A 12,360-nucleotide genomic window follows, 5' to 3' on the forward strand; every position below is an offset into this window, starting at 1 on the left:
GGTTGGAATGGGGCCTCTTCCGCCGCAGGTTCACGGTCGACTTAAGGAGACGGAGTGGAGTGGCGAGGTTGCTGCAAGACCGCACCCCTACCAGGTGCTGGGTGGAGTACAGGAAAAGGCGACGCCAGATCTGGGAGAGGGGGGTCCAGTCTGTTCTCTGCTTGGCGGCCAGAGGAAAGTGTGGCCTGAGTCCCTCAGGGCCTGAGGACGGTGCTCTCCAGCCGCGGGCGGCCACGGGTCCTCTGACCCTGGGGCCCCAAGCCTGCTCGGCCTCTGGCCCCGCCCGCCTAGCCGCCTCTCTATTGGCTGCACCGTCTGGGAGCCCCTGGCTGGGTAATTAGCGAAAGATTAATGAGATCCCCAAAGTCAACAGAAAAATCGATGGGCCACGGAGCCTGGGCAGCGGCTGCGCAGTCCGGTGAGGGGCGGGCGTCGGGGGCATCGGTGCGGGCCCGGGGGCCTCACCTGGACTGCGGATCCGCGCTGCGCCGGCGGCGATGCCAGCCCAGGCCTCAGGTAAGGCTCCCGGCGCCGCCGCTGGGCCCCGGAGCGCCCCTCCGCTGCCCGCGGGACTCCCCCCGCCGGCCGGCCCATCCCTGACATTTACATCTACTTCGGGTTCAAGGACTAGGGGCTGGGACGGAGGGCGGTATGACTAGAATGAGGCCAATCCCTGGCGACCTGAGAACCACCTCTTCTCTACCCCACACCCCAACCCCGGCTCTGCGCCCACCTCTTTTCCGCGAATAGGGGGGCGCACAAAAGTCAGCAGGGCGCGCCCCGCCCCAGCGGGTCTGGGAGCGCACAGCCAAAAGTGGGTGCCGAGGCCAGGAAGAGCAAAACCCAGGATGGCCGGGTAAAGGGGCTGTGGGGTTGGGCTGCCTGGACGCCCGGTCTGCGGCTTATGTGCAGCGGCTACCCCAGGCCCCGCCATCCCTCCAGTGGCTCGGAAAGAAATCCCCAAGGTCCCAGCCCGCGCCCCGCAGCCTTCTCCGGAGCTGGTCCTGCGGCTCCGCGCCAGGCGCCGCGCCCCGACGGCTCCGCGGCTTTCGTCACCTGTCTCTAGTCGCGACCCACAAACCAGTTTGGTGTCCGGGCCCTCCCTTAGGCTGGGTCGCGCCAAGGCGCGTGCCGGAGGGGGCGGATTCCTCCTCGTTAGTCCTGGGTGCCCTAGCCTCTTTCCCGCGCCCCCCACGTGTCCCACCCTGCCACCTTCCCCGCCGCAGACGAACTCGCCACTTTCAGGCTCCCTCTAGCGGCCATGGAGGGTTGGATTTGGGGGTGGGGAGGGCAGGGAAGAAGACCCTGGAGAGAGAGGACCTGGAACCTTGTACGGGAATGTCCCCTCTAGGCCTGCAGTCCGAGCAAAAACCACCCCTGAAGTTCACCAGTAATCCTGACCCTTCCAGCCTCTCCAGGACCTCGACAGAACCGAAAGGAAAGGCACAAATAACTAACACAGGGTCTTCTGTGTGCCAGACATGGCTCCCCATGCGTTTATACGCATTAAATCATTTTGACAAACCCCAGATGAGGTAGATAGTATGCATTAAGTCCTTCATTTATTCATTCAAGAAATCTTTACTGAGTATCTTCTATGCACCAGGTACCAGTCCATAATTGTACATCCATTTTCCATATGAGGAAACTGAGGCACACTGAGTCCAAGTAGCTTATCCAAGATCACAGAGGTAGTAAGTGCCAGAATCTGGGCTCACTAGGCTATACTGCCCTGGGAAGATGAGCGACATTCTGGAGAAGGCAAGAAGGAGGAGTCAGGGTTGGGAGAAAAGGAGCAGGAAGGTGTCCATGTGAGCCTCATGCTTGCTCAACTTGGGTGGGAGAGCCAGGGAGGATAGATAAAGATCATCTCTAAAGTCTCTGGGATTGGGCCAGGATGGAAAGCATTTAATGGGAAGGGTCTCTGTCCATGGCTGTGGTGCTGAAAATTACCCCAGAACAGAGTCAAGTCAGCAAGAGCTCAGAGCCTGTGCTGGATTTGGAGGGTTCAAGTTCAGGAGGACCTGGTCTCTGCCCTGAAGGAGCTCCTGGCCTTGAGGGAAGCCAGTCATGCCCACAGCACCTCACCAGACGGTGCACATGCACTCCCAATAGATGCTTGGGCAGGGAAAGACTGTTTTCCAGGAAAGGAGCCTAAGGTAGGTGGAGAGAATGGGCAAGAGCCACTGGTGGAAGGTAACAGGCGAGGCAGAAGAACAGCAGCCTCCAGACGTGCAGAAGGGTGGGGGAGGTGGATGTGGAGAGCCACACAAGAAATGGGGAGACTTGGAGTCTTCTGGATGGGCCCAGATCAACATGGGGAGTAGGTGTCCAGGGTGTGACAAGGAGGCTGGACGGAGAAGGGGCAAAAGATGACAGAGGAGACTGGGAAAGAGGGACAAAACCATCTGTAGGATCTTTAAGAGAGGACCAAGCTTTGTTATTCTATTTGCCATAAGAGAACCATAGAAGGTATAACTATTGAGCAAGTGCACATGGGAGCCTGGGGGTTGGAGAGCCTGTCTTTTAGAGCCAAATGTGGTGAGGGTCTTTTTGTGGTTACAGAGAAGGGAAAGCTGAGAGTCCAAAGGCAGAGACAGAGCAAAGCGCAGTGAGTTAGAAGAGAATGAGCATGACAGGTGATGCTCCATCAACCCCCCACCATGGGAGGTCATGGGGCACCTAGTGCAGCCACCTCCTGGGGCTCGGGGAAGGCCACTTAGAGGAAGTGCTCTAAGCTGAAGTCAGCCAAAGGGCAAGGGGGTGGGCATTATGGGCAAAGGGTGGCGTGGGCAGACAGGGAGGTGAGCAAAAGCAGGCACATTCTGGGAGCTAGAGAAGGTGACACAGTCCTTGGCAGGCAGGGGGGTCTGAGGACAGTGCTAGAGAGCTAAGTCAAGGCCAGACCAGGAAGCAACAGCAGCTAGCCTCCAAGCCTGTACTAAACATGCAGTGCATGGTTTCATTTTGAAAGGCAGTGCAAGTCATGCTAGGTTGTTTGGACTTTATACTGGGGACAATTATTTACCTTTTTTATTTTTATTTTTTTAGTTCCATTGTAATTAACATACGGTGTTATATTAGTTTCAGAGGTACAAATTGTGATTCACTAATTCTGGATATTCATCAGTTCTCATCACAGTAACTGGACTCTATTTTACCCATCCCCCATCCACCTCCCCTCTGTAACCAGAAATTGTTCTCTATATTTAAGAGTCTGATGTTTCGTCTGTCTCCTTTTTGCTTTGTTTGTTTTGTTTCTTAAATTCCATACATAAATGAAATCTTATGGTACTTGTCTTTCTCGGACTGACTCATTTCATCTCGGCAATTGGGTGCCTTTGCAGGCTTACAGTAGGGGAGAGGCGTAGTGGGTAGGGAGACCAGTGCAGGAGAGAATGGAAGAGGCCCTGAACTTGGATAGAGATTGAAGTCAAGAAAAATCTAAGGGAGGGGCACCTGGGTGGCTCAGTTGACTGAGCATCTGACTTCATCTCAGGTCAGGATCTCCCAGTTTGTGAGTTTGAACCCCGAGTCGGGCTCTCTGCTGTCAGCTCAGAGCCTGCTTGGAATCCTCTGTGTCCTTCTCTATCTACTGGACTCTCAGCCTGTCCCGTGGTCACAGCAGACATTGCAAGCCAATCCCAGAACTTTCCCCCTAAATCTTAATGTGCTTTAAAATCCCATTAAAAAATGTGCTTTTAAAAACTAGAGCACTGGGGCCCCTGGGAGGCTCAGTTGGCTAAGCGTCTGACTCTTGATTTAGGCTCAGGTCATGATCTCACGGTTTGTGAGTTCGAGGCCCCTGAAGGGCTCTGTGCTGACAGGACAGAGCCTGCTTGGGATTGCCTCTCTCTCCCTCTCTCTGCCCTTCCCCTGCTCGCTCTCTCTCTCTCTCTCTCTCTCTCTCTCTCTTTCTCACACACACACACACACACACACTCACACACACATACACACTTTCTCTCAGAATAAATAAATAAGCTTAAAATTTTTTAAATAAAAACTGGATCATTAAACCACTCCTAGTTCACTACTCCCTTCCCTAGAAGAAACTTCTATTGTGAATTAGGTAGATGTCTTCTAGACTTTTATTCTCTTTTTTGATGTTTATTTCTTTATTTTTGAGAGAGAGAGAGACAGAGGGAGGGGCAGACAGAGGGGCAGAGAGAAAATCCCAAGCAGGCTCTGCACTGTCAGCACAGAGCCCGACATGGGGTTCATCTCATGAACCGGGAGATCATGACCTGAGCCAAAATCCAGAGTCAGACACTTAACCAACTGAGCCACCCAGGTGCCCCTCCTCTAGACTTTTAAAGGTAATTTTAACTTGTTGGGATGAGCACTGGGTGTTGTATGGAAACCAATTTGATAATAAATTATATTAAATAAATACATGAAAGTAATTTTATATATACGCATATGCCTCCATAATCAAGTATCATTTCAAATCACAGCATTCTTTCCCACCAAGCTCAAACTCAGCCTCAGGATCCTTCTCAACACAACATTCTAGGCAAACATCACCCAACTAATCAAAGTCAGGGCAAGAGAGGACACCTACTTGTTCTCCCCGCCTTCCGGAGGGAAACTCCTCCCAGAAGTCAGCAGAACACAAGTCGCCTTTCAGTGGTTACAAGTCACAACCCTGGAAAATGTCCAGTGGCCAGACATTATGCAGATGCCCCAGCTCCCTTGACAGAGTTGTTTTCCATCTTTGGATTAGGCACTGAGGCAGAAAGTGGGATAACCCTGCAGGGCGTTGGGAGGGGGGTATTCCTCAAGTCAGTCCTAATAATTCCTATCTTTATTTGGAGCACAAAGGACTTTCATATCCTCTGGCCTGTTTTTTGGTTTTTGTTTTTATTTTATTTTATTTTTTAAAATTTTTATGTCTTTATTTTTATTTTATTTTGAGAGAGACAGAGTGTGAGGAGGGGAGGGTCAGAGAGAGAGGGAGACACAGAATCCGAAGCAGGCTCCAGGCTCTGAGCTGTCAGCACAGAGCCCAACGTGGGGCTCAAACCCACAGACTGTGAGATCACGACCTGAGCCGAAGTCAAATGCTCAACAGACTGAGCCACCCAGGGGGCCCTTGTTTTTATTTTAGAGAGAGAGAGAGCGCGAGGGAGAGGGGCAGAGGGGGAGAGAATCCCAAGCAGGCTCCACACTCAGCACAGAGCCCGACCCCGGGCTCCATCCCACGGCCCTAGGATCATGACCTGAGCCAAAATCAAGAGCCAGATACTCGATTGACTGAGCCGCCACCCCTGGTCTGTGTGAACCTCCTCAGGTCCTGTAAAGTAGGTAAGGGAGCTGCTGCTATATTCCCAATATCTGACCAGGGAGGTTGCATAGCTTGCTCTAGGCCACACAGCAGGGCAAGGGTGGAATGGAAACCCGGAAAGCCTGACAGCCAACCAGGACCCTCTGTCCCCAGCCCCTTCTCAGCCTCCATCCATGGCCTCTCCGGAAGCACAGGAGACTGGAGCGGCCCCGGCCGAGGAGAACCAAGCGGACACAGGGCCGGAGAAAACGGGAGCTCCTGCCTCGCCCTACCGGAAGTCCTGGCTGGTGCGGCATTTCTCGCTGCTGCTGCGGAGAGACCGGCAGGCGCAGAAGGCAGGGCAGCTCTTCTCGGGGCTCCTGGCCCTCAACGTGGTGTTCCTGGGCGGGGCCTTCGTCTGTAGCATGATCTTCAACAACGTGGCTGTCACGCTGGCCGACGTGTGGATCCTGCTGGCCGCGCTGAAGGCCCTGTCCCTCCTCTGGCTCCTCTACTACGCTGCCTGCACCGCCCGCCACCCACACGCCGTGCTCTTCCGGGACCCTCACGCAGGATCCATATGGGCTCGGGGTGAGTGTGGGGGCGCTGGGTGGACGGAGGGAGGTGGGGAGGCAGAGCCGGTCCGGGGGAGGTGCCGACGGCCACCTGGCCCTGCCAGGCTCCCTGCTTCTCTTCGGCAGCTGCGCCATCTGCCTGAACATCTTCCGCGTGGGCTACGACGTGAGCCACAGCCACTGCAAGTCGCAGCTGGAACTCATCTTCCCTGTCATTGAGATCCTCTTCATCAGTGCCCAGGTGACAGGCCTCTCCCATCCCCATGCCACAGGCACACCCCGCCCCCGACGATGCCTAGAAACAGCCTACAGGGCCCAGGGTATGCACACAGGTGCCACGGCCCCCACTAATGCCTCCGGATACCCACGTCCACGCAGGCCCATGTGTCGCCGAAATGCAGACATCTATAAGTACATCTGCGCATGCATACTTGCGTAGCCCTAAATCTACACACACACACACACACACACACACACACACACGCAGAATACAGAGCTACTGTTAATAACCAACACCCCTCCCACTCCGTAGTCCCTGTCCTGTGCCGGGCATTTCGCTGGCTGTTTCTTTGCATCATCCTGTCCATTTCCCTGAGAAGCAGGCATTCCCCTAAGAGGTAGGCATTTTAGACCCATTTTAGAGCCGAGGCAACTGAGGCTCTGAGGTATTTTGCCACTGGCCCAATATGACAGAACAAGGGAACGTCAGAGCCAGGATTCCAATCCAGACGTCCTCACTGTCACTTCCATTGTACACACACACAAGCAACTGGGACATATACCCCATGATCTCACTACCAGTACCCCCCACCCCCACCCCCCAGTCCCTGGGCTCAAGGCCTCATCTCTTTCAGACCTGGGTGCTCTGGAAACACTGTAAGGACTGTGTTCAAGTCCAGACCAATTTCACTAGGTAAGATGGGGCACCTTCTCTCCCTCCACCTCCTGGGGCTCCCTGTCCCCTGCCGGCACCTGCTCCCACAGCTTCCTTAGACAGGGTGTCCCTGGGATGGCAGGCTAGCCTGGGAAGGGGTCCCAGGTGGCTCCCAGGGCTGCCTGTCCTGAAGTCCTAATGCCAGATGGGATCTGGCTTTGGGAGAAAGCGGTGGCCCCAAAGGCAGGGATGGTGAGGGCGGAGCACCTGGGGAGCCAGCCAGGCTATGTGGGCAGAGTGTGGCACCTCCCCCAGGTGTGGCCTAATGCTGACCCTGGCCACAAACCTGCTCCTGTGGGTTCTGGCTGTCACCAACGACTCCATGCACCGCGAGATCAAGGCTGAGCTCAACGCCCTCGTGGAAAACTTCTCAGGTACGGAGGGAGACATGATCTCCCAGCCCCCAAGTTACACACACGTGCACGTGCATGCGTGCTCCCTCCCAGAGTGGGAGCAAGCTCTGGATCACAACTACACACTGGTCCTCATCCTGCCCCATTGGTGCTGGCACCATGCAGCCCTGCTCCAGACATCCACCTAGCTGTCACCTTAGCCAGCCATGAATCCTGGCTGAGCTATTCACTGATAAGTCCAGGTATGCGCCCCACCCCTAGTATTTGCATTTTACTAGCAAGAAGCTAAAAAGGCTTCAGGACTGAAAGGAATGTCTTCCTAACACAGTTGCGGATCCCGGGGGCATGTCAGGAGGGACAGAAGGTTTCTGGGCAGAAAGAACTCCTCCCTCGGGCTGTCCCCTGACCCAATCCCCTACCTGTCCAGTCTGCCCTTAGAGGCTACATCCCATAACCCTACATGGGGGTTTCAGCCACACCTGTGTGTGTAAAACACCCTCCCCAGTTGGCATCACCATCCTGACCTGTGTACAGCCAAGCCTTCCCAGCACATTCACGCGTTTGCACACCCACTGCAAAACTCACAGCCTGCCGGTGGACTGCAGACATTATTTATACTCAGATATGTTTTTCCAAAGATCTGTGCTGAGAATTTTTGGCAAGTGACATCACAAATTCTTTTATTATTAAAAAATTCAAACAGGGGCGCCTGGGTGGCTCAGTTGGTTAAGTGTCCGACTTTGGCTCAGGTCATGATCTCATGGTTCTTGGGTTCGAGCCCCATGTCAGGCTCTGTGCTGACAGCTCAGAGCCTGGAGCCTGCTTCGGATTCTGGGTCTCCCTCTCTCTATGCCCCTCCCCTGCTAATGCCGTCTCTCTTTCTCTCTCTCAAAAATAAATAAAACATTTTTTTAAATTTTAATAAAGACAATTCAGACATACAGATGAGTAAAAAAATGGGATATACCCATCACCTAGATGTAATAATTATTAACAGTTTGCTATATTTATTTCAATGTTTTGCCAAATTACATTTACAGAGATCGTAGCATTTTGTCTCAAAACATTTTCGGGTGCATCTCTTTAAAATAAGTATATGTCTCTCCACTACAACAATGTTATTATAATTTCTTTTTTTTAATGTTTATTTTTTGAGAAAGAGAGAGACAGAGTACAAGCAGGGGAGGGGCAGGGAGAGAGGAAGACACAGAATCCGAAGCAGGCTCCAGGCTCTGAGCTGTCAGCACAGAGCCCGACGCAGGGCTCAAACCCACGAACCATGAGATCATGACCTGAGCCGAAGTCAGACGCCCAGCCGACTGAGCCACCCAGGCGCCCCTCAATGTTATTATAATTTCTAACAGAATTCCTCAACATCCTCCCCATCCTCGCCATCGATCTATTCAGCTTTCCCCAACCAGCCTACGAAATGTCTTCTGCGCTGGTGTGTTCAAACGTGCCGAGTTTGGTTGTCCCGTCTCTTAAGTCTCTGTTTTCCGAATGACATTGAGGCTTGTCAGGCTGCTTCCTAGTGGTGGCTTTTGACTTGTTCTTCTCTTCCCTGCTCTGCCCGCAACCTGGAAGTATGGACCAAAGTCTCGATCAGATGCAGGCGAAACGCTCTGGACACTGGCATTCCACAGATGATGCCGTGAGCTTCACAAGGGGCCTCATCTCGAGGCAAGATGTCCGATTACCCCACAGAGTGTGCTATTGAGGGTTCAGGGGCAGCAGCCGGATCCTCCTGTTATAAAGTCATAGAGTTCCCCTTGGGCCCAACAAGTCATCTGTAGAGGTGACATCTGACCCCAAAGACGTGATGTGTTCAATGCTTTACAAAAGCTTGGCTCCTGAAGTCTGAAATCCCTTCATAAGGAAATGGCCATCCCGTGATTTCTGATGTCTATCTCTGGGCCTCAGTGTCCATGTCTGTAAAATGGGTGTCATACTCCAGGAGTATGGGGCTGACTGGGGTGCTGGTTTTCTCAGAGCACGGGCCACCTGAACAACTATCCCTTCCCGCCCTGCCCCCTCCCAGACAACGACACCAGCGCCTGCCTGTGCCTCAACGCCACGGCGTGCGAGGTCTTCCAGAAGGGCTACCTGATGCTCTACCCCTTCAGCACGGAGTACTGCCTCATCTGCTGTGCCGTGCTCTTCGTCATGTGGAAGAACGTGGGCCGCCGCCTGGCCCCCCACAGAGGTGCCCGCCCCGGCATGCCTCCCTTCCACCTGCACGGGGCCATCTTCGGGCCACTGCTGGGCCTGCTGGCCCTGGTGGCGGGCGTGTGCGTCTTCGTGCTCTTCCAGATCGAAGCAAGTGGCCCTGCCATCGCACGCCAGTACTTCGTCCTCTACTACGCCTTCTACGTGGCCGTGCTGCCCGCCATGAGCCTGGCATGCCTGGCGGGCACGGCCATCCACGGGCTGGAGGAGCGAGAGCTGGACACGCTCAAGAACCCCACCCGCAGCCTGGACGTGGTGCTGCTGATGGGCGCAGCGCTGGGCCAGATGGGCATCGCCTACTTTTCCATCGTGGCCATCGTGGCCACTCGCCCCCACGAGCTGCTCAACCGCCTCATCCTGGCCTACTCGCTGCTGCTTATCCTGCAGCACATGGTCCAGAACCTCTTCATCATCGAGGGCCTGCACCGGCGCCCGCTCTGGGAGACGGCCCCCGAGGGGCCGGCGGGGAAGCCGCAGGCGGAGCTGCCCCGCCGGGGCTCGCTGCTGGAGCTGGGCCAGGACCTGCGCCGCGCGTCACGGGCCTACATCCACTCCTACAGCCACCTCAACTGGAAGCGGCGGGCGCTGAAGGAGATCTCGCTCTTCCTCATCCTCTGCAACCTCACAGTGAGTGGACAGGCCAGGGGCGCGGGGGCAGGTGGCCTCAGGGGCCCTCGGGAAGGAAGGAACGGATCCAGGTGCATTCGCTGCACCTTGACTGTCCCAAGGGCAATTGTCAGGGTCACGTGCATCCTCCCAGCCAGCTCCATGCTGTTTGAGAGCAGTGTCCCCAGCTCGCTGCGCGGTGTCCGCAGGAATGGATGTGCCAAGCACGTAGCTAAGTGCTCTTTACAAACGTGTAAGATGTCCACCCTGACGAAGTTTACTGTCTCGTTGGAGAGACACCAGGGGACCAGTTAGGGAGCTACCAAATAATCGATCATCCACTGAATTCAGTCAAAGGAAGAGATCATCATGTGCCTGGTTTCCCAAAAGCTCTCGAGTGGAAGGTGATGATGTGCGCTGGGCGTCTGAGGCTCAAGCCTCGCGTCCACCTCCCGGTGCCGTAGCTCCACACCTCACCGAATCATCACAGTAAGCCCTGCCACAGCCGCCATTATGCGCCATCACCGTCCCCATTTGACAGATGGGGAAACTGAGGCTTAGGTTGTCCCACAGCCCGTCAGTGGCAGTGCCGGGACACCCAGGGTCGTGGGAGCGCATGATGACCACATTCTAGGCATGTGGCGCTGGGAACACCTCAGGTGGTGAAGCGCCTGACACAGCTATTACACGGCATCACCTGGCCCTAATGCGAAGTAGGAGCTCGGAGAAGGAAATGTGAGCCCAACAGGCCGAGGACGGCCTAGTGAAGATTTAATCTGGGCCCTGAGAAAGGGTCAGAATTTGGACAGAAGACAGGGCCAGGTAGAGGGAGCAGAGAGAGAGTCAAGACTGGCTGAAAAATGGAGCCAGAGTTGAAGAAGGTGGTCGAGGTCAGGGCACAGGGGAGCCCAGAGCAGGTTGGGCCACGGCTGGTGGCATGAGGCCTCATGCCTAGAATGCAGGCTGGCGAGCCAGGGAGGTGGCTGTGGTACCAGGTGGGGGGATTTAGGGAGGACGGCTGGCTTTGAGAGCCCGGGGCTGAAGGGCTGAAGGGTGGAGGGTATGCTAGCAGCTTTTGGGGCCTGCGTCCCCCGGGTGGAGTGCCCTTGGACGCAGAGAGCCTCTCCCTCACTCAACCCCCTCCTCTGCTCCCCAGCTGTGGATGATGCCCGCATTTGGCATACACCCGGAGTTTGAGAACGGTCTGGAGAAGGACTTCTATGGCTACCGGACGTGGTTCACCATCGTCAACTTCGGTCTGCCCCTGGGGGTCTTCTACCGCATGCATTCTGTTGGGGGGCTGGTGGAGGTCTACTTGGAGGCCTGAGGCTGCCCAAGGACCCGCCCCTGGCAGTACACCAAAGTGCCAAGGCTGGGAAGAGGGTAGCCCAGTCTCTGAGCAAATGCCCCATTCCAGGGGGTGCTTAGACCAGACTGGGTTCCCCAAAGCCTCCCCCTCCCCCATATCCTCACCAAGGTGGGAGGCACTGTCTGCAGCCCAAGACCAAGGGCGGGGCCTGGACACTGAGCTTCTGATGCCCACACCCAGGACTGGACACACGCCTGCCCCTGTTCACCACCACAATCAGTGCAGCCCAGGGGACATACCCCCCACAGCCACTCTCCGGGACCCACAGCCCTAAATGACGGAGTCTGGGAGGGGCCCCGCCACCCAGGCCGGCCTCCGGGGTCTGCCTCTTTCTGTGGAAAGGGCACTTGGTTCAAGCTCAGCCGGGGACATTCTAGAAGCTTGCAGCCCTGCAAGCAGGCCTGGCCCTCCCTTCCCACATACCCTGTCTCCTAATGAGCTCATTAATTAGCTACCAGGCAGAGTTCAACAGCTCTCTCCTGCCGCCATAAACCCTGTTTGTTTGATCGATTACATTCAAGCTTCGTGACATTTGTTCCCAGGGACAGAGCTGTCACTCTGAGTACGATAGGAAAGGACAGTCTTCCTGGTCAAGGCTAAGGGGCTGGGGCAGTCCATTTCTGGGCCAGGAGGTGTCTAAACCAGTGCCCGATTCACAGGAGAAGGTGAGGTGAGGGGCTAGGGCTCTCACATGCCCCCGCCCCTCGCCAGCACGCTCCTCTCTGGAACAGAGCCCCGGGTGACTTTCTGCAGCTAGCTTAGCACAGGGACCACAGCTTCTGGCCTACTGGGTCCTCTGAGCCAGTGGGTGGAGGGGGCAGGCACGGACACCCCGTTCAGCTCCCTGAGCCCAGTGCAAACAGTGGGCTGGGCCCCAGGTGAAGCCCAGCGTGAGGCTCATGGAGGGCAGCCCAGGCTTTGGAGGCCTCTAGGCCCCTCCCACAATGCTAGGAGGCCCCCAGTGCTATTCTGGTGGCTTTCTGGGACCGGCACATCCCTGGGGGGCCGTGCAGAAGCTGAAAGGCAAGCCT

The 12,360-nt window shown here is 55.7% G+C and overlaps 1 protein-coding gene across 1 annotated transcript; it reads left to right on the plus strand.

Annotated features, from left to right (window-relative positions):
* The first annotated feature begins 471 nt into the window (after nucleotides 1-471).
* OTOP3 (otopetrin 3) lies at nucleotides 472-11,831 on the plus strand. Its single transcript, XM_029928331.1, has 7 exons — nucleotides 472-516; nucleotides 5,441-5,857; nucleotides 5,946-6,082; nucleotides 6,696-6,754; nucleotides 7,031-7,149; nucleotides 9,167-9,981; nucleotides 11,117-11,831. The coding sequence occupies exons 1-7, from the start codon at nucleotides 498-500 to the stop codon at nucleotides 11,285-11,287; spliced, it is 1,737 nt and encodes a 578-aa protein (XP_029784191.1). The 5' UTR covers nucleotides 472-497; the 3' UTR covers nucleotides 11,288-11,831.
* The last annotated feature ends 529 nt before the right edge of the window (nucleotides 11,832-12,360 follow it).

Source organism: Suricata suricatta, chromosome 17 (genome assembly GCF_006229205.1).
Source record: "Suricata suricatta isolate VVHF042 chromosome 17, meerkat_22Aug2017_6uvM2_HiC, whole genome shotgun sequence".
Taxonomy (NCBI): domain Eukaryota; kingdom Metazoa; phylum Chordata; class Mammalia; order Carnivora; family Herpestidae; genus Suricata; species Suricata suricatta.

Coding starts and splice junctions, on each gene's coding strand:
- OTOP3 (XM_029928331.1), top strand. Junction 6,083..6,695: donor TCCTCTTCATCAGTGCCCAG/GTGACAGGCCTC, acceptor CATCTCTTTCAG/ACCTGGGTGCTCTGGAAACA. Junction 9,982..11,116: donor TCATCCTCTGCAACCTCACA/GTGAGTGGACAG, acceptor TCTGCTCCCCAG/CTGTGGATGATGCCCGCATT.